Raw genomic sequence first — 23042 nt, 5'->3', positions numbered from 1 at the left:
TTAAAAGCCATGTTCATCTCATTTCATGCAAAAGACAGAGGGAGCTGACTCCCGGGGTCCCTTTAAATTCTCTCTGTACTGATCTCCTGATGCAAATTCTATCACCTACGTCACTGACATTATGTTATTTATTTTCATTTCATTCCATCTAATTGTTTCTTGTGTGTACTTGTGTCACAAATAACATATTATGGAAATAAATTCTAATGGATTATAGCTACATATAAAATGCATCCCACATGGCAAAAGATATTTGCTTCAGAGTCTCAAAAGGTATAACACAGTACAAACTTTCTATAGCTATAAAGTGTTGCCTACCACTAATTTTTTTTTCATTTTTATATCACACAAGTTATAAAAATTCATGACAGAAAAAAATATTCCATCATCCTTAGTCCTACCACAGAAAGATAAACAATGTTAGCACGTAAGTATATATTCAAGACCTTTTCTTATTCACATGCATAAATATCTCTCAAATATAAATACTTTGTAACTTGCTTTTCTCATTAATAATATATTGCTGACATCATTCAAAAACAATATATATGTGCTTATATATTCATTGTCAAATACTGAATAGTATTGTATGAATTACCATAATGAATTTATCCAAACCCCTATTATTGAACACTTAACCTCTGTCCAGTTTTCCTGCAATATTAAAGGTGCTATAATGAACATCTCTATAAATGCATTCTTGATCATTGGTCTGATTTTTCCACAGAAGAATTTCCTAAAAGTGGAATTACTAAACCAAAAGCAGCACACATCAAAAAATTCAACATACATAGCACCAACTTCTCTTCAGAAAAACTTGTGCCAATTTACATTTTATTAACAGTATGTATGAGTGTTCAATGTCAGCCCATATTCACTAACAATGAATGTTATTCTTAAAAAAGAAAAAACCTCATTAGCCTTTTATATCATGGTTTTGTCTACTAGTATATTTCTCAAAGTCTTTAGTAGGATTAAGATTTGACTTCTAGTCACTGCCCACTTCCCATGCAAGCCTTCAACTTCAACTTGGAAGGATATTTTTTGAGATGCTATTCACACAAATCCCTTTCTCCCCATCTCCATTGCCACCTCACTGTTCCAAGCCATCACCTCCTAAGTTATGGGGCAATTCTTTAAAAATCCTCCAATGGAGATTGGCTTTATATTCCACCCACCTAATTAGTCCATCCACTAAACATCAGCCACAGAAATCCTTCTGCAATAAACAACACATATCAGTTCATAGCACTGTATTGCCCCAAACCTTCCAAGGCCTCCCAGGTCAACAATAAAAAATTGTAAATGCCTTCCCCAGAGCCTATGAGATCTTATTCTTGACCCTGGGCCTCTGACTCTGGGGTGAATTCAAACTTTGAGAAACATAAAATTTATGCAATTTAATGTGCCCAATTCAAGAAAAACAATATAAAATTAGATTCAATATTTTGCAAGAATTGACGCAAATGTGGAGCTGAAGCTTATAATTTGCTACCTTTGCAGTCAAGTTGCCTCACATCTTCCAACTCTCTCCCTCCTTCACTCTTCTTCAGTCACACTGGACTTCTTTGATTCTCCTTGGCATTTGCTTTTGTTACTGTATTTGCCTGAAACACCGTTCCTCCAAATCTCCTGGTGACTGATTCCTTCCTATTATTCAGGTCTCAGCATTACTATCATGTCTTCAGAGAGGAATTTCCTGACATGTAATAAGATAGAGCTTCATACCACCACCCCTATTGCCCTTTATGCAGGAATCTTCTCCATTAGAATGTTCTATTTTGCTTTTTATAGCCCTTTATCAGTATTTGAAAATATACCGTTTGTTTATTCATTAATTTGTGGACTCTGTCTCTCCCCACTAGAGCCCATAAGAGAAAAGGAAGTGTCAGTGCTGTTCACTTTTATAACCTTCAGTGCCTCAAAAATGTGAGACATATTGTATGTGCTCAATAAATATTGGTAAATTCAGTGAGTAAAAAAGAATGTATGGATAGATGGATGGAGGAAGGGATGGATAGATGGATGAGTGGCATAGTTGAATGGATGGAAGAATTAATTATACTCTAGGCAGGTAGATATTTCCATTAGATAGGGTACTATTTCTACCACATCTTTCAGAAATATCTCAAAATATTTTCCCCATTGACCACAGCTTTACCTTTCAATTCCCACTAATATAATCTACCTGGATTTTTTTCTCTTATGTTTCTATTTCTTATTGATTATTATTAGAAATTTAAGGCAAGAATTAAATGTAGGAACTCAAATAACTATCAGAAACAAGAAAATTTTACAGTTTTCCATTTTTAAATTTAACAAGTTAGATTATAGGCATGGCAGGAACAGTATAAATCTTAACAGCAAATGTATAAGAGAGAAAGGGCAGTTATAATTAAACAAAATTAAGATCTATCATGATACAGTACTTGTTCTAATCATTTGACTCCCTCAGAATTAGTCCTAAGTTTCCCACAGCCACTATATTTTTTGTCGAATAATTTGCATTTGTAGGTACATTACTATGAAAATAACAGCAGATGAAATAAGTTGTTTCACCCAGGTTAGTGCACATCTCTAAACAGTGCTGAAAGTCAAATTAAAGATTTAGGACAGCAGGAGATCAAAATTTTATTTGCCAAAACAATGACCTCTCTTCCTGCTTCCTGTTTATTCTTGAGTTATTACATGGATTATGTTCCTCACTCTATACCTTCAGAAATGTGATTTATCATTTACAAATTCAGATTTACAAACATCTTTATCTGTCTGTAAAGCTGATTTCTGCAAAAGATATGAATATATCTCCTCCCTGACAGTGACCAATAAAAGTTCTCCCAATGACAAGGCTTCATTCTGGTTAGAGAGGACACTGTTAAACTTTTCATATCTGACAGTGATTTGTAACTTCATAAGATCTAAAACTGATGCATCAATACACTGTAGATATCATAAATATCAATCACTTTGTTTTTAAGTCCATTTATAGTTAGTTTCTATTCATGCTGAGTTCTCAATTGTTTGCTCTGTTGTTGGTTCCCAGAAGGCTTCCTGGCATAAGCAGGAGACTAAGAGTAAGGTTTTATTGGCCTTTTCTCCTTTTTCCTCAAAGTGTAGATGATAGCCCCAAATGTTATACATCTCTGCTGTAAAGTGTCAGACCCATAAAGTTAACATCATCGTGAAGCACACAACATGTCTTTGTATATGATGAGTTTTCGGTATACCATTAAATATTTTCTAACCTCTTTGTCTGCGTGGTTTTCTGTATTTTAAAATCACCCATGGATTTCTTTGTCGCCTTTGTTAATAGAAATTTCTCAGGCCTTAAGCTAGACTCAATTATTCAGATTTCCAGGTTGCAGTACAATCATATATTTAAAAACTTCCTTGTTAATTCAAATTAGGCAGGATTAAGAATAACCATTAGAATATAAGTTTTACAAAAAATTCTTCCAACTTCAACATAACATTTCAGTAGAAAATAAAAGGAGTTTTGATAACTACTCGCTTCCTCACCAGTCACCTAAATAAATATTGAAAATAATGCTGTGGGGTCATTTTACCCCCAAATTTTCCTTTTTCTCTTACCTTTCAGTATTTTACCCACAATCCACCAATCTGTAAATTCCTAAGTATTTCTCATTTATATTAGGACATTGATAGCCCTTCCTCTCTGTTGTGAGGCTACCTTCATTTTACTGTGGATTCTTCAAGATTTATTCCCATCTAGAGCCTAGATAATAACAGTTTAAATGTAGAAAACATGTATGAAACCTATGTGACCATTTGGTGTACCTGCAATGCTGGATACATGGCAGAAACTCAGTAAAAATATTGAAAACAAATCCTTACTCTATTATCTATACCCTAAATTTCAGGAGACCTTTGATTGACAAATATGTTGATAAGATGGATGGCTTTATAACTTTTCCCTATGCATCCACTTTCAAAGATTTGTGCAAGTTGTTGGAACATATTTAAGTATAACATACTGAATATTCAATAGTTTATACTGTAGCTCTACTTCATTTAAAATTAATCATTTCAACTATTCAAGGAGAAGATATTATGTCATAATGTTAACAGTTTACAAGTTAAAGCATAAAGGTCTTAGTTCCAGGCTACAGTAACACAGCAGGAAAAACTCTGAGATGGAAATGGCTGTGGATTTCTCCCCTAGGTTAGATATTCTGAAAATCACTGACACCCTTAGCCAAGGTTAAAACCGCAGTTATTAGGCATCAATGCTTGTTCCATTTCCCATTTAAATCTGTACCCTGACCTATGGTATTCTGCGATATATGCATTCATTATTCAATAGCTGGAAAAGGAGTCATAGCTTAGAACTTCAAGAGAAAAACATGGAAAGGCCGTATTACTTGAGCTGTCCCAGTTTCAATTCAACTACATTGGCAGAACAGGATTAATCTGAGATTTACTTCCCCTGGATATCATAATTAATGCTAAATGTAAACCTAAAGTAACCACAAGTGAACTTAATTCCACATCAATAAAGAGATATGTTTTAATTAAAATGACGATCTGAGATAATTTGGTGTTTACTAATAGATAAATGGTGACCGTTTTCCCTTAGGGATTTTCATTTTACTGAGGAAACAGAAGAAGCCGAGAGGAGACAGAGCAGACCTTTTCTATACACTAGCATCACAAGCCTATTTTTCCTTCTGGGAACATAAAAAGTCTACCTCTTAATTCCTCTCCTATCATTAGACTGGTAGATATACTTCTTTCTCAGGGGCCTCAATCCTCTGTGGACAGGGAACTGTGACCTCTAACCAGCCAAGTAAATTGAGGACACTCACTTAAATTCTCTGTGCCTGCTTTGCATCTGTAGAAAGCCATATTTATTTGGAAAGTCTTCCATTTCTACATCACAGGAATGATATAAGAATTATATGGCATTCTAAGTGTGAAATCTCCTGGAAAAGCTAACTATCATTACAAAGACAAGGTGGAGTTTATGGCATTTTTATTCTTGGATGCTTCCTAAATGCATGCACTACCTCTTTTCTAACCATCAAAGAACTTCAATTTTTCTTCTTTGTAAAACTTGAGGTCACATACCCATTCACCTGGATAAGCTTCTCAGCTTTGACCCTATTTTTATCTTTATCGTGGGGACTGTCCTGTGAATTATAGGATGTTTAGCAGCATCTCTGACTTCTACCTACTAAATACCAGTAACATTCTCCAGTCATAATGATGAAGAATGTTTCCGGATATTGCCAAATAACACTCGGGGGTGGGGGAAGAAAATCATTCCCAGTTGAGAACCACTGACTTATAGCCTACTCTATACATGTGCACCTAAAAAATCATTAAAATATACCATACTTTATAAGATATTCAGTAATAAAGTATATATGTGCATATGTACATGTTCATGAAAAAAATCAGTGATACTATCAAACACATTATTAGACACTAGATGTTATTAAAATATGATTAAAAGAGTAAAAGGCCTGTTAAACCAAGCAATGTGAAAAGTTACACAATAAAAAACTATCAAGACAAGAGTACAATATTGGAAATCCATACCAATTGAGTATTTGTCATCAAAGTTTAAGTGCAAAATAAGAAACCAATAATTATGTCAATTTAAAATTAATCTTCTCCCTAAATTGCTAAAGCAAACATTGTCATGTCATCAGATGACACCAACCAAGTGTGTGTTTAAGATGATCAAGTCTTAATGACATAACAATAAAGAATGAAAACAGTGGCCCAGACTCTCAACATTCTTTGAATTTCACAGTTAGCTCTTAAAAGTCCTCATTATTTAATGACACGGTCAGGACTTAAATACAAATAAAATTTCCTCACATTTGATGGTTTTTATTACTACTGTTTTGGCAGCTCAGGCACACCAGCTGTCTGCTTCCTTTGGAGAAGCTTAGCCATGGTAGCTATACAGTCCACTGTGAAAACTAATATGAACTGAAAGCAATGATAAAATCCCCCACCTTCTAGAGCCAAAGCACTGAGAACTATGTCTAGATACTTACACTGGAGTATGACAATGGGAGAAAAAAAGTGTGTATACATGTATGTGTTATTGGGTTCCCATGCTGTACAGTGGGAAAAAAATTGTGTTGGGGAAATAACAATAAAAAATTAAAAATAAATAAATTTTAAAAAAGAGAAAGAGAAGGGAAGGGCAGGAAAGGGGAGGGGAAAGAGAAATGTCAGGTGAAGACAAAGCAAGACAAGGAGGTAAGAAGGTTGATGCTGTATTTTCTAGTATTTATCAGTTACCAGGCTCATTCTTACGTCTATTTATTACCTTATTTCTTTAAAATAAAAGCTCTATTTTATAGGTAATGATAGTTTGTAAATGCCTTCTTATTTCTCCCCCAGACATTTCAAAAAGCCACTAGAAACAGCTAAGTCTGTTTCTTACTTAGCTGTCTCCTACTTCATGAGATTTTAAAAAATCAGGGTTTTATATTTCACATATAACTATTCTCCCTGGTCTATATCTGTAAAACAAATCACTGACCCAATCATAGGTTCTGCCTTGAGTAAATATTAAATAATTTTCACTGAATAGGTACTATAGACATTTTGCTAAATAACTCCAAATAGTATCTTGTTTAATCTTAGTACCAGGTTAGGAGGAGGACTTGGTCATATTATGGAAAGTAAGCTTGAATCTTGGGGATCTTCTGGACAGAGAATATTAATTTAAAGGTAGTACTCAGGACAGAATAAAGAGAGGAGAAATGAGGGAGAAGAAGAGGGAATGGAAGATAATTTAAGAAGCTATAATAATCATGCAATCATTCAGGTATGAATTAACACCTAGAAGGAGAATGTGGGGAATTAAAGAAAAAATAGAAAGGGCATATGTAAAAGACATAAAATAGAGGAATAGGGTTTGGTAATGGGGAAAGCTGGGGAAGAGCAGTGACATAAGGTAGGCATCAGCAATTCCCTGGACCTAGTTTACTACAAACAAGACTGTGATGTCAGCTGATGACTCTGACATTGATGACTCAATTCAAGAATCTTCTGTTATAAAGTCACTAGTGCAATTTTGGTCACATTAACCATTCTAAATCTTATTTACCCTGCTGAAGTCATTGTTCACAGTCCTATCACTTGTTTTCTTACTTATTTCATTAAAAAAAAATCATGAGGCACAAATTCCTTCCTGTTTGTCCATGTTCCAATTATTAATAGACTACAGGTTTTTATAAAGAAAATGATGGAGTGGAGGAAATCAGGGCAACTGACAGAGAACATACCCATATGCTTTGATTCCACATTCCTTCATTTTTAGATCATGCCAAAGGCAGTGGAGGAGCAGACCAGGAGGGACAGAAAAAAATGGTCACAACTGCTCTAACACAAAATCTGAGGCAACTTTCACTAAGTACTGCTACAGCCTCCAACTCCACCCAATTTTATCTGGCCTTCATCTGGCTCCAGGTAATGGATTCTCAGATATACTCCCATGCTGATTGCTCACTAGGGACATCCACCTAGACATGGAATTCTCCAATGAAATCACTGAAGAGTAGATCCCCATACAACATCTTCCTTTCTCCCCAGAGCTGGATTATGTCCCTAGCTCTCCATACATTCTCCCTTCATCTCTTATCTCACAGAATGTCTCTACTGTAAAGCTGAGCCCTTCAAACTCTTGCCTTCTTTAAGAATTCATTCTTTCAACTATCCCCTTTCACCAGACTCTTCAGTTCTTCCTGCCTTCAATCTTCCTTCTTTGTTATTTCCATTTTCCTCAGTCTCTATAGACAGACATTGATCTCCTTTTATCTAAAAGAAATGTTTATTTCCTCTAATTCTTCCCTTTAGTTCTGAAAACAACATAACCTCTCATGGTAGAGTTCCACATTTAGTGACCTCATAGCCTCTCTGTGCCCCCTTATCTCTCATCAGCTCAGCTGGTTTCTTCATCTTTCCTACTACTGAAATTGAATTCTGGAAATTTATAAAAGGTGTTCTGTGTCTTCTTTCCCAAAGTAGCACCTTCTGTTTGTAATTTCCCTATTTCTAGTCTATTCAAATCTCCAAACTCTAAATGCAGTTTTTATTTAACAACTCATTGCACATACAATTCATCTCCAAGATTTCTCAGCTCTTTCTTTGCAGACCTGTTATTAATCACTCCCATGTCAATCCTTTCTCCATCCTGATGGTCTAAACTATTCCAACTGCAATAGCCACCTAAGTATACTAGGGAACTCTTGAATAATCTCATGTAGCAATACAGGAAGGATTCTTGGCCATTTTCCATCTATTATCATCTACCTACATGTATAGGCACATGGACTTGAAAATAAGTTATTAGAAAAGCATGGTACTGCTATGCTTTTCTAGAATCAGATAATTTCTTTTACCTTAAAATAATTTATATGTTTTATAACCATGGGAAATAAATATGCCAAATCATAAGGTGTTCTATAGGGTTTTTTTTTTGTTTGTATTTTTCATGTCATTATAGTCAGCATCTTTATTTAAAGAATATAGAAAGCCCCCCTCTCAGCTGTCCAAATTATAAAAGAATTGTCATTGTATGTCATCATTGCTAGTCGCCTTAGTCAGTCTTCTGTTTCTTCTAGGCTGGCCTGCTCCCCCACCACTTTAGGCATGATCCAAAATTGAGAAAATGAGGAATAAAAATCTCAACTAGGAGATTTCAGAAGAAAGACAGATGGTGCAAGTTTTGAGAGACTAATGGGGAAAGCATAATAGAAGAACAAGAAACCCAAAAGAAATGAAAAGGCATTGAAAATCAGTTTGCTTACTTCAAAATTTTCCCCAAACCCAAGGACTAGCCAAAAATGTGGCTCAGGGGACTTACTGTAAATACACTCCATAAAACTAAAGTTGGAGCAAAATTAAGTATCTGAACTAAGGCACCAATGATGGGTACTAGGCTTTTCCTTGGAGGACCAGTACTGCTCAGAATATATACTGAAGGTGTGTCATCCTGACCTATGTCCACTCCTTCCCAGCAAGTCTGTGACCTTGACCAGAAGGAAAGCAGTTGGTAGGTACTTCAGTTATGTCCCTGACAGGACACTGTAAAATTTTCACCTAATGTGTTAGTTATGGATATTTTATATTGATCAGGATAGACTAACTGCTATGTAAACAAATCCCAAAATCTCAGTCTAACTAAATTAAACTCAGGTTTCATTTATGTTCATATCACAGTCAAAGGCTGGACAGTGGGGTGGAAGGTGGAGAAGACTCTAGTCTACATAAAGAATCAGCAATCCAGGCTCCTTATACCTGCAGGAAATCCTCTCTATTTAGCTACCAAATGAGAAAAGATCACTCTGGAGTTTTTCACAATCCAGTCCTCAAAGGGGTGCTATCATTTATGAACATATTATATTAGTCTAACACCAGTCTCTTAAGAAAGGAGGTTGGAAAATGTAGTATAGCTGTATACCCAGGAAAAAAAGGATCTTGGTTATCAGTGAATACAATCAGCATCTAATACATTATTAATTCACGATAAGATGTTGATGTAACTAGACAGAAAGTATAAAAACAAATGTCAATGTCATCAACAATTATTAAGGTTGTTTCTGGAATTGTCGATACCCACCCAGATTCTTTATAGGAACTGAAATGCATTAGGGCTTTTCTAACACCTTCATTCAGGGTCAATACCTCTTAAACCTTGAATTGTCTGTGCATGTCCATAAACAGATCATCATTACACATTTGCCCTGTGATATGCACATAGCATGTCTAGTCATTATTTTTAACTGATGGATAGGCCAGTATTATCCTGATACCAAAATCAGATAAAGCTCTAACAAAACCAGAAAATTATAGACTGATATCTCTTATGAATATAAATACAAAAACCCTCAAAAAGTACTAGCAAACCAAATCCAGCAACATTTAAAAGGAAGTATACACCATGATCAAGTGAGATTTATGCCAAGATTGTAAGGTTAGTTTCTTATCTGAAAATAAATGAATGTAAAATACCATATCAAAAGAGAAGCAAAAATAGCACAATCTCAATTGACCCAGAGAAAGCATTTGATAAAATCCAACACCCTTTCATGATAAAAATACTCAACAAAGTAGGAAAATAAGGAAATGTCCTCAACCTGATAAAGTGCAGCTATGAAAAAATCTACAGTGAACATCACAAGTAATATCAAAAGTCTAAATGTTTTCCCCACAAGATTGGGAAGAAGACAAGATATCTGGTCTCACCATTTTCATGCAACATTGTATTAAAGTTTTGTATTAAACAAAACTTACAGTTGAAAATAATAAAACACTTTTAAAATAAAGTAGACATATAAATGGAATGACATTCCATGTTTATTAATCAGATGATTTAATATTGTTTAAACAATGATGATACTTAACATATTGACCCACAGATCCAATGAAATTCCTATCAAAATCTCAGTTACTTTTTTTCTGAAATTGACAAGTAGTTCTTAGAATGCACATGGAAAATCAATGAACATAGAATAGTTGAAAAAAATCTTGGCAAAAGAGAGCAAAGTTTAAGGACTCATTTTTTTATTTCAAAACATATTATGTAACTATAGTAATCAAAACTGTAAGATATTGACACAAGGATAGAAATATAGATCAGTGGAATAGAAGTGAGAGTCCAGAAATATTTCTTACATTCGTGCTTAATTAATCTTCATCAAAGGCACTAAAAATAATTCAGTGAGAAAAAACCATGGTACCAGAAGTGCCAAAATCTAAAGTTAAACTCCTTGTTTACACCATATGAAATAGTTACCTGTAAATGAATTAACTACCTAAATGTACAAGCTAAAATTATAAAACCCTCAGAAGAAAACACAGGAGTAAATCTTTGCAAGCTTCTTATATGCAACACAAAAGTATAGGCAACAAAAGAAAAAAATAGATGTACTAAACTTCATCAAAATTAAAAACATTTTTGTTGCAAATGATAACATCAAGAAAGTGAAAAGATAATAGAAATGGGAGAAAATATTTGCAAGTCATATATGTAATAAGAATCTAGTATACTGATATATAAAGAACACTTACCATTCAATATAAAAAGACCATCTAAGTTTAAAAATGGGAAAAGGATTTGAATAAACATCTCTCTGGATAAGATAACAAATGACCAATAAACACATGAAAATACGTTCAATATCATTAGCTATAAATGAAATGCAAATCAAAACCACAATGAGATCCCACTTCAGATGAATTAGAGTGGCTATCATTAATAAGACAGATAAAAGAAGTATTGGCAAGAAGAAATCAGAAGAGAAACTTTTACATTATTGGCAGAATGTAAAATAGCACAGTTGCTTTGGAAAATATTTTGGAAGTTACTCATAATGTAAGACATGGAGTTACCATATTATCCAGCAATTCTATTTCCAGGTTTATATCCAATATTATGAAAACATGCCCTGGAAAAATTTGCATATGAATGTACATAGCAGCACTATTCATAAAAGCCCTAAAGTGGAAACAACCTACATGTTTATTAATGGCTGAATAGATAAAATGGAATATTATTTGGCAGTAAAAAGAAATAAGGTATTGATACATACTACATCATAGATTAATCTTTAAAATTTTATGCTAAGTAAAAGCAGCCAGTTACAAATGAACTATCTATCCAGAATAGGCAAACTCATAAAGATAGAAGGTAGATTAGTGCTTACCTAGGGCTCAGGGTTTAGTGGGAAAAAGAGTGACTGCTAATGGACACAGAGTTTATTTTGAGGTGATGAAAATGTTCTAAGATGAATTATAATTATGGCTGCTCAACTCCATGAATAAACTAAAAATCTTTGTAAACTTTAAATGGTTAATGTAAAGACGTGAATTTTATCCCAATGGACCTGTTTTCAAAACAAAACTATACCATGCAGCAAGATGACAGTGGTAGCATAATAGGAAGTTAAATTCAGGTAACTTGGTTTATCAAAGACAGGTTTCTTTTCACCATATAGGGTACATGACAGAGTTTGGGGAGGGGGTGCTATAGGACTATATGGGATTCTGCAAGACTCTATTCAGGGTTTGCCTTGGCCTGGCTGATCCTTATCCTGAAGAGGTTGAATATGAATATTTTCAAGCTAAATGACTCTGCTGTCAGGAATTTTCCTACCAAACTGTAACTTCACACCTCTCATAACTCTTTGAAAGAGTCCACTTCAATATAATCTAACCAGTAAGTCCTTCCCCAAACAACCTGAAAAATAAGTAGCAAGACCCTTTCACTCTACCTTTGTACTCTCCATATATCTTACTCTAGTTCCCCCTTCACCCCATAATACAGATCACTATTTGATATATTACATATACAGGTGGTTTTGTTGTTAATTTTCTCTCTCCTTCTCTGGAATGTAAACTTCTTCAGGTTTGTGACTGTTAATACAGTCTGTTAGCTAACAGACTATTAGCTTTTCAGTATGACAAAGTACTCCTCAAGTTTAGTGCCTTAAAATAACAACCATCCACTTAGTCCACAAGTCTGTGCTTTGACAACCTGGAATGAGTAAAGCTGGGCGATTTCTCTTAGGTCAGCTATGCTCACTCTTGCATCTGTAGTCAGCTGCTGAGTCAGTTGAGACCTGTCTGGTCCACCATGACCTTATCTGGGATGACTCTGCTCTGCTCCAGATGATTTCTCAGTCTCCAGCAACAGAGCAAGGATTGTCCACATGGTGGTTGGACAGGGTTATGTGGGAGCATGTGAAGTGTGTAAGACCTAGTGAATTCTTTGCCCAGACTGTAATCTCATCAATTCCATCCTGTTTTATTGGTCAAAGCACTTCACAAGGCCAACTGAGATTTAAGCAATGAGAGAGGCTAATGCATGCAGGCATGTGCCCTCTCTCTCTCCATATATATATATATATATGTAAATATGTATGTATTTATTTATTTATGGTAGAATCTGTGGCATATGGAAGTTCCCAGGCTAGGGGTCAAATCAGAGCTGCAGCTGCTGGCCTAATCTACAGCCACAGAAACACCAGATCCAAGCTGCATCTTTGCAGCAACGCCAGATCTTTAACCCACCAAGCGAGACCAGGGATCACACCCACATTCTCATAGAGATAATGTCGGGTCCTTAACCCACTGAGCCACAATGAGAACCCCAAGCCTTCATATCTTGATGGGAGCAGCAGAAAACAACATTGCAAAAAAGGTGACACAAAAGGGAGGAATAACTGTGGCCACTTTTATAAACAATCTACCAGAGAGGCTTCATCTACTTTTCATCTTGCTGTATCCCAAGCTCCTAGGACAGTGCCTAACAGTGCTCCAGAAATACTAGTTAAATGAATGTCTACCACTCCTGAACCAGAAGCTCTTCCATAAATCACCCCTCCTCTGTTGCAAATCTTTATAATACAGTAGATGTTTGCAAGACATTACATTGTGAATATTTGTAAATAGAATCCTGTTTCTATTGTTCTTTTACAGCTAAAACCAGCTTCCATAGTTCCTCTTTTCTTTAGTTCTTGCAAAGTCAGAATAACTGCTTCCAGAGACCATGAAGCACATCATATTTCATAGAATGCTTCCCTCCCAAGGACTTTGGAGAAGTTCCAAAACACTTTCTCATCAATCTCCACAGCTAGCCATGTAAACAGATAGGTGAGTCCTATTGTCTCCTCTTTCTTTGCTCCTCTCAGCTAACTTATTTCCTTTTCTTTCTTCAAAGCTGAAACCAGCTGAGACACAAGAGAAGGACCACTTGCCAAGGCAAGATAGCACCTTAAAATTCTGGCCTGGCAAACTTTCTGAAAGCTTGAACAATTGTGGACGGTTACAGACAGGCAGCGTGGAAATGCCCAAGATAGGACCAGATATGGAATTGTCTGTGGACTTGACCCATTTTCCAATCCCTGCCATTGCCACATAAGCAAAGTGAATTGGAAAATAGAAGTCACTGGATGCTTTGTCCTCATGGACAAAGATTTTCTAGAAATATCTAGCTTAAGGATCAACCAGGTCTGCTATGGTTCTTAATGAGTGGACTTGAAGAGCAAATTGGATTGCTCTGTGCTCCATTTGGTCAAATGGACAGACCCAGTTTTCTGGGCTTCAAATATCATTCTTAGCACATTGCCTAACATGCTGTGTTTGGGGTGTTCTTGAAAAACTGCTGTAATCCCTTGGAATTATGCTTTCTCCAAAAAATAATGAACATATCCTTTTTAAAAATGCATCACTAATCAGGGAATTGATCCAACCGCTGCTCTATGAGGTGGCATTCTTCACATATTCACCCACATGACAGATTGTTTGAATGCTGTGATACATGTATCAATACCTTTACTAGCAGATCCCTGCCATCTGGACTGGAAATTCTTTTAGCAGAGAACAAAGCCTTTTCATATTTATGGATAAAGCTGAAAAAAACAAAGACCCACAGAAGAAGCAATTCTGGACTTTCCTTTTTCTGTTATTTGCCCAAATATCCTTTGCTCAAAACCTCATCAGTATCTTCAGCTCCCTTTCACTTCACATCCAGGCACCAAGTCCTGCCAGTTCTTTCTCTGACATATTTTTCAGTCTTATCAGCATCCCACATTCAGGCATTTATTGTTTCACATCTGTATCACTGATATTACATACAGTATACTTCTGTTTTCATTATTAGTGATCGCCACTAAAACTACAGTTCTAATTTTAAATCTTATATTATAATGCTTCCATATATGATGTTATAGCATTGTGTGTTTTTTTTTTAATGTACCCATTACTATGTGAATCTTCTTTTGCTAAAATGGTTCAATTAGTGTTTCCAGAAAGATCTGCTACCTCAAATTTAAAGGGTATATTATGTGTGAAAATCACTTGGCAAAATCACAAACATTACATAAATGTGAATTATTGTCTTGTACCTACCCCTGGTCACTCTGTTGTCACTCTTTAAAGGTTTAATGAGTTTCTCCTTATTTATATGCTCTGCTCCTTACTCTGCTCAGAACATTCTTTTTCTTATCTAGTTACCCTAACCTCCATTCCTTTGACTTTAGACTCATCTTCTTTCTCTCTTCCCAGACCCTTCATGTTGATACAATACATGGGAAGTTTTGAGCCTGAATCTTTCTCTAGCATCAGCAGCTTCATAATCAACCCTGGCTGATGTACCTAGAAACCTAGATAAAATTTCCATCCCTGATCCCCACTTTACATAAAGAGGAAATCAGGTTGTCTTTGGCACCTCATAAAGAATGTCCATCTTTTTATGTCACTCCTCGTATTCAGAGCTCATTCTGGATGCTCTACACAGCTTTCCCTACCCAATATTCCCTACCCACCCCTAACCTATAGTGATCTTTGTCCTCTGAATTCTTATAGAACCAAACTCCTGTGATTTGTTCTGTTTAGATGATTCTTATATTCTACCATGAGTGTTTACTTAGCCTTAGTAGTTTATTCTTGAACTCCCAAGTAGGTTTTAAATCCCATCAAGTTGTGCACACAGCTTATATTCATTTGTAGTCCTATATTTCAACATTATCCAATACAGCCTGACATGTGATGGCCATTAATTGCTTATCTGACCTTATTAGTCACACTGCAAGTGACTGATAGCAATTCTCTCTCTCTTAATTGGAGTGTTGATAAAGGCTCAGGAAGCTCTGTAGAAAACAGAAGCCATTGTCTCCTTGGAGGAATATATGCCAGTACAGAGAATAAAGGTTAAGAAGGGAGATATCCAGAATCTAAGAGACAAATGTGCCAAATGCACCATTTTACTCAAGGTCAGGGAAGTGTTTATATAACACTGTTCAAATGAAAACTCCTGGACAGTTCTTGTTTAATTGATTTTCTTCTTCATTATTGGGAGAATATGTATGTACACACATTGCCTAAATTAGGCTTCATACAGCATCCTCTTCTGTAGCCATAACAGCTCTTACCTTTGTTTCCCCTTGGGGCTTACTTAGGTTTACCTTGCCCTGCAGCCACCATCCTGACAGTAGAAAACAATGAAATTAACAAACATAACAGGGGAAAAAAGAGGTATGACTGATGACTCCAGAACAGAAAAGAAAGAATTTGAGTTAATTTTAACATAGTAATAGATCTTAGGTATAAAACCCCACTATCAAATGAGAGCCAGCCAGAAAGAATAATGCCCTTCTACTTTTGAGTGACAAACCCCAAAACAATGTATTGTTTTATTTGAAACCAAGGGAGTTTCTTACAGCTGAACATTGTAGGGCAGACAAGAGGGTTCATCACTGTCCACTACTTTAAAAAGGGATCGTGGGCCCCTGGGGCTTTTACTAGAGGCTATATTTCTCTTTTGCAGGTCCCCTACCCTGTCCGTACTAATGAGATAGATGCCTAAATCTTAACTGTAGGTGTCAGTCAGGAAAAATGTTGCATGGTTCTGTGGCTAAACAATGAAATGTGACCTTCTCCTTCCAGAGATAGAATTTTTTAAAAAAGAAATCACTCTTCTAGAATGACTTTCTGTGCTAAAACTACAGTTATTTCTCTAAATGGCAGATCCATGATAACAGGATCTTCTGCCGATAAATGTATTTTTTTAACTTCAATTTTAAAATTATATAAATAAATACAAGTAGACAGCGATTCTGATTAAAATAAAGATGCATATGTTACTGATATCACTTTATTGTGGCATTACCATTATTAAAGTTCTTTATTGGCACATGAGGAGTGAAGGCCAATTTTGATGCATATTTACCTTAATACAATACTTTAAAAGAAAAAAAAGCATTAGAGGCTGAGCAGCTTTTGTGCTTATTCCTCAAATTTCTAAATTGCTTTGGCAATTATATCCCAATTGGATGCCCCTTCTCCATTCTTGTGTAAATCCTCCAGAGTAGGAAGATCAAATGCCCAAAAACCATTGCCAAAGATCTATAAAAGACACAACTAAATTGCAGTCTCCTGACTTCAAATGCTGGCCAAGGCATAATTTATATGAGTAAATTTAGGGATTGAATTATTTTATATAGAGAATTTGTTCTAAAAATTTAGGAAGACATACAGAAAAGTTATTTTTTTCATATAGCTCTACTTAAATTACTGTGAGCAAAAAAGAAATTGACTAGAGAAGTCCCCCTCATTTTATCCATCATAGCCCCTTTTGAGTATCACATATGTATAAACAAATCATCCACTGAGTTCCCCAAGTTCTTATACTTTCTCTATTTTACCAGGATATGATGACTACTCTCAGTTTAAGTCTGAGAAGATACCAAATGAAGGCTTTGTTCAGTTCGACAAACAAGAAAATGTCTACAAGTGATAGAACTGTTTTTTCCCCTTAATTTTAACACAAGCAAACTTCTCATTGGCAATTTTTGCAACACTGTTCTCAAAACAGCCAATGCAATCATTCAAAAGGTACACATGAAGGGAGAAGTGAGTTAAAAATCAATAACGTTTTGCAATTATTGGAAAATGAAACCATTATTCATCAGAAAATTAGAGGCTAGATGCAACTTTAACAAACCTCTTGATCCTGATCACATGGACGGGAATTTACATTCAAATGGAGCACAGAGCACCAAAAGAAAAACTTCCCTTCTGGGGGCAGTAAAGGTTATAACTGATTTTTCAGGAGTGGGAAGGCTGAAAGAATAACTTTTAAGGGGAAAAAAGCTTGGTGTGCTCCACATAATCAAATACAAGAGGCAGGTTTCCGGCAAACCTATGTGGCAGGACAGTCAGGCCAAGGAGTATATGTGCAAAATTTTCCAGGACTCCAAAGAGAGACCATCCCCAACTAGTGCTTTAGGGTCTCAGTATTTAAGGTGAGTGCCTCTGTGGTCACAGACAATGCTAAACCTAATGGGGGGTAGGGGGAGCTATTCTATTGAAAGCCCAGACTGGCCATTTGGAATCAAAACGTTCTGGTAACTAAGTGTCCTGGAAATTTAAAAGAAATCCTGTGTAGTGTTAGGATGAAGTAGCTAGAGCTATCTCCCTATCTGAAAAAGACAAGGGCGAGGGGGCGAATTAGGAGGAAAGAGTCTGCATCCTTTGGACAAAATTGTCCTTTCAGGTTCCCAGGGGAGTGCCAGCTAGAGCTCCAGGGCCCATTTGGACGATGCCACCCCTTGGAACTTGTTGGTCTTTCTGGTTCCTAGACCTTGGCTGGACCTTATGCCGCTTGGGCAAACCTTAAGGGTTTTTTACCCTCGCTTCGGCGGGTCCTAGAGCCTAGGCAGAGGGAAAGCTTCAGTCAGGATTAGCTTTCCCTGTGCCAGCGGGGCACACGCCCGGCCTCAGAGAAGGCCAAGGCACGCGGATCCCCGGCGCTAGCGCTAGGAGCCACAGCGCGCAGCGTGGCAGGCGGGCGCCTCCAACAGTAGATAAGTGGCGATGCCATTTACGGACCCGCCGGAAACCTGTAAAAACAGAAGTCCGTTCTCCCTTCCCTATTATTTTTAGTTTCTTTGGTGAGTGCCAACACCGAGGCAGGCAAGGAAAAATTCGTTCTGCAGTCCCTTGCTCTCCCCCACTGGCCCAACCTTGTACTTACAAGTCCACTGTAAAAGACAACTTCTAGCCACTTGTTTTAAATCCAAGAAAACAAAGCAAGGCGCTCTTCGCGGAAGAGTTATTCTGCGAGTCTACACCTGGAGGCGGGGATTCCCAGAGGACCCGTAGGCAAAGGGAAAAGCAGACCCTCCCACATTTCCCGACTAGCAAATTAACGCCGAGGGATTAGCAAGGGCGTAGAAGGGAAGATGGGAAAGGAAATAAGGAAAGAGATTGAAAAAAAAAAAAAAAAAGACCGGAACATTTCTAGGGCAAGTGGGCGGGGCCAGGGGGTGGTTGCTGGGGAACTGAGCAAAGTCCTGAACTTGAAGTTCAAGTTATAGCAGTGAAGCGATCAGGTGGAAGCGTTTTGTGAGAGCGGCGGCTAGATGAACAGTTTCTTTTTAGAGTGGATTTTTTGCCTGGAACAGCTGAGGCTTAAACTTCCGCTGGGAATATCTGGGGGGCAGAAGAGGGAGGATTCAATTGCTGGGATCAAAACTGATTCCAAGGCGAAAGTTTGAGCCTGGATAGCGTCTCAGAGACCCGGGGAGTTTCCCAGACTCAGTTGCCCTGCGGCTGGAGGCTCTCTGCACAGTGCTCCCTCCTTCGCCGCAGAGTATTGAGGGCTGAGGAAGGGGGCTTGGCGTCTGGAAGCAGCGCTCAGAGCAGCTGAGAATGTCAGAGGAAAAGTAGCAAAGGTTTTGATTCCAGAGGGCTAAGGGGTGCAGGTTAGATGGAGTAGACCTCCTCCAAGGCTACTCTTCCATCATCATCGGCGGCAGAACTTGCACTTGATAATCTTCTTAAAAGCGTTTTGGAAGTCTTTGTTAAAATAGGCGTAAATAACAGGGTTGAGCAGAGAGTTGGAGTAGCCCAGCCAATTGATTATGGCGCCCAACAGGGTGGGCATGTGGCAGCTGCTCTCGCAGAAAGGCAGGACCAGGGCCACAATGAAGAAGGGCAACCAACAGAGGATGAAGGTGCCCATGATGATGCCCAGCGTCTTCACAGTCTTCCTCTCTCGGGCCAAGGCCATTTTGCGCTTGGCTTCAGCGTTGCGCTCATTTTTCTTCTTGAAGGAGGTGGGGACGCAGGAGACAGCACTGGCCTCGTTGGGCAGCGGCAAGTGCTCTTTGGAGTTGCCCATTCGGTGCACTTCGATCACCTCCAGGGCGGCACCTTCTTCGCCCTGCCTCACCGCGCCGTTGGCGCACGGAGCCGCTGCTGCCTTGTTCTCCATGCTTTGCTTCCAGTCTCTGCTACCTGGCTCACCATTTACGCTTTTTGGGGGCTGCGGGGCAGGCGACGCCCCAAGGGGATTGTTGCCTCTCTTTTTCTCCACCTTTTTGACAGTCTTGCGGATTCGGAATCGCGCTGCTCTGAAGATGCGCCCGTAGAGAACCAACATGAGCAGCAGCGGGATGTAGAAAGCGCCGAAGGTGGAGTAAATAGTGTAGCCGTGGTCCTTGCTGATGGTGCATGCATCAGGGTCTGAGCGGTCTTCTGGGGTGCGCCAGCCCAGCATGGGCGGGATGGAGATGAGGAAACCAATGAGCCAAGTGAGCGAAATGAGCGCAGCGGCGCGCCGGGGCGTCCTCTTGTTCACGTAGTCAATGGGGTCTGTGATGGCCCAGTACCTGTCCAGCGCGATGGCGCACAGGTGCAGGATGGACGAGGTGCAGCACAGCACGTCGAGGGCGATGAACAGGTCACAGGTGACCTGTCCCAGAGTCCACTTGTTGAGCACCTGATACAACGCGGCCATGGGCAGCACCAGCACTGACACCATGAGGTCGGTGACGGCCAGCGAGCCTATAAGATAGTTCGCCACGTTCTGCAGGGAGCGCTCCAGGGCGATGGCAGCCACCACGCACGCATTGCCCAGCACTGCGCAGAAGATAAGTGTGCCCAGCAGCAAAGAGGTGATCACTTGGTAGCTGAAGGTCACGTCGGAGCTGCCAGTAGCGTTGCCGCGTGCCCCGAAGGGACTCTGGGACGACGTGGTGTTGTTGCCCTGATCAGGGCTAAGCACATCCATGCCTGCGCTCCCAGCGGGGGAGGGGGAGGGGAGAAAGGGCTGCGCCAGGATCCCCCCCCCCCGGGGGTCTTCCACCCCTCTTTCCCTGGGAGTTTCACGGGGAAGGGTACTGGGGACTCAAGCAGGAAGTTCTTACTGCTCAGGCGAAGGCATCTCCGAGGAGCTGCTATCTTCTAGGCGCTTCCTGGGCTCTTGTAGTCCAGCGCGCTCAAAGACTCCAGCTGGGAAACGAATTGGCCAGGGAACAGCTCCGGGATCTCTGGGCGGCGTAAAAGTGGCTGGAATGTCTGTCTCTCACTGTCCATTTTACTTTGCCGCTGCCTAATCCGCTGGCAGACCCGGAATCTTCCCACTAGCAAAAGAGCCTCACACCAGCAAAAGATACTTAGAAGTATCTGGAATAGAGAAACACCATCCTCCACAGTCCGCCTGTATCCTTCTTCTCCTTGCTTCTCTCCTTCTCTCTCTCCCACTCTTTTCTTTATCTTTCTCTTAAGCCTCCTCCTTCTCCCATTACCCGTCCCTTTCAGTTTCTCTCCCTTCTCACTCCCCTTTCTTTATCCTTCTAGTATTGCTCTGACAGCCGGTCTCCCTCCCTCCCACGCTTAACCCTCCTCTCCTAACACTTCCCCAACCCGGAGTGCTTCTTTCTCCCTGTTCCCCGCCCTCCTCTCCCTCTAGCTCAGCCTCTTTGCGTTCGAATCCCTTATTGTCGCCTGAGACTCAGAACTCACTTACACACACTCGATCAGACCAACAGTACAACAAATAACTCCGCCTCCCACCCAGGCAAACTGGAGGTGGAGGGGGGAATCTAACTACACATTGCTTCTTATTTCTGTCAGATTCTTAAGTAGAGTCGGTATCACAGAGTGTCAATAGGAAATGTGAAAAGGAGCCCCTTGGAGCCTGAATAGAGAGGTAGACAGCCCTGGGTCAATCTGTAAATTATTACTAATTCATGGAAAGAAGATGGAGTGTATCTTAGCTTTTTAAAATTCACCCCCGTTTATCATCTCATAATTCAGCCTGACTTCTTTGGGGAGGATATTGCTTCTGACTTTGTTTTTTTTAACCTTGAAGAAAGCAATTATAAAGGACGTGTCAAAGGACAGGTAAACCGCTGCACCTCAAAGTGAAGAAAAAATCAACTCGGTATGTATTACATACACACACACACACACACACACACACACACACATACATACACACATGCACACACACGTGCCTTTCCATCACCGTTGTCTTTTATAATTTGAAGGAACATTGCCATCGCCCACAGTTTTGTGGCAAGTAAATTTAGGGAAAGGAATCTCTTGCCTTTGTTTTGTAAATGAAGTCTTTTTTTTTTTCCCGTGGCATTTTGCTTTTCTTACCAGGGCTTGCAAACCTCTAGAGAAAACTTGGTGGAATCCCTGGTCTGCAGTTTTTCTTGGGCTCCAAAATTGCGTTCAGCACCTGGGACAGCTCTAGGCAATGAGGGCTTATGTCGCCACCTTCTGGCAAACGCTTTAGAGCGCCATGTAGAAACCCTAGTCTTGTAGGAAATAAGTATTGAGGAAATCCAACAACTTCAAAAATGAAAAAAGACAGTTATTAAAAGAATCCAATGAGTTTTGTATTTTTCCCCTAATTTCTTCAAAGATTTCTTTTAGCGTCCTCTTTTTCTTTTAATTATGTATATAAATCCTATTGCATTCCTAGCTCTTTTTGAAAGCCTACAGCATCTGTCATTCACAAGTTCTCTCTAGAAATGCGATTTTAATAGACTTAGGCAAACAACTTCACTTATGCTGATTTTGGGAAAACAAAGGCTGAACTTTGGAATTCATACGTTTGTACACATTCGTCAATAGGAGAAAACAGTATTGGATTTTTCCAAATGGGGATGACAACAGAAATTTAAAGAGACTGCTGTGGGTTGGTTCTAAGCTATTTCTCTTACTAAGAAAACCAAATTTAATTCCATTTGAACCTAGATAAAGAATGGGATTTTTAATCCACTAGAACAAGCATATAATACAACAAAGTTCACTTATACATTCTCATTTCATGACTGAAGTAAAGGAAAAATACAGAATGCAAGCCCCAAAGTAGATAACACTAGATAATAGTGCAGAATCACTGCAGATAGCAATATTCTTAGTATTGTGTTCAAATTTGAGCTCTGAATTCTACAAGATCAAACAAAAGCACAATCACCACGGCATCAAAGAAAATCTAGTTGGGCTGATACAGGCAGTACAGGACAGTGTGTGTGGAGATGGATTGTTTTACAATGCAGTGCCTGGCACAGTTCCCATTCAATCATTTCAGCATGCCACAATGAATGTAACATTTATAATGTTTCATGGCATTGAAAAGGAAGAGATAAGCAGACATGATGATAACGGCTACAAACTCTGAAGAAATCTTTTTAAAACTTGCGAAGGTACTCATTCTTCCTTTTAAAATCTCACAAAATTTTAAATAGCTTTAA

General features: G+C 38.7%; 1 protein-coding gene across 1 annotated transcript; it reads right to left on the bottom strand.

The window, feature by feature from the left end:
• Positions 1-19284: 19284 nt before the first annotated feature.
• Positions 19285-20787, bottom strand: HTR1A (5-hydroxytryptamine receptor 1A). Its single transcript, XM_047753816.1, has one exon. The coding sequence runs from the start codon at positions 20561-20563 to the stop codon at positions 19295-19297; it is 1269 nt and encodes a 422-aa protein (XP_047609772.1). The 5' UTR covers positions 20564-20787; the 3' UTR covers positions 19285-19294.
• Positions 20788-23042: the final 2255 nt, after the last annotated feature.

This window comes from Phacochoerus africanus, chromosome 1 (assembly GCF_016906955.1).
Source record: "Phacochoerus africanus isolate WHEZ1 chromosome 1, ROS_Pafr_v1, whole genome shotgun sequence".
NCBI classification, from domain to species: Eukaryota; Metazoa; Chordata; class Mammalia; order Artiodactyla; family Suidae; genus Phacochoerus; species Phacochoerus africanus.
Note: the sequence above shows the minus strand (reverse complement) of the source record. Positions and strands in the feature narration are given on the sequence as shown.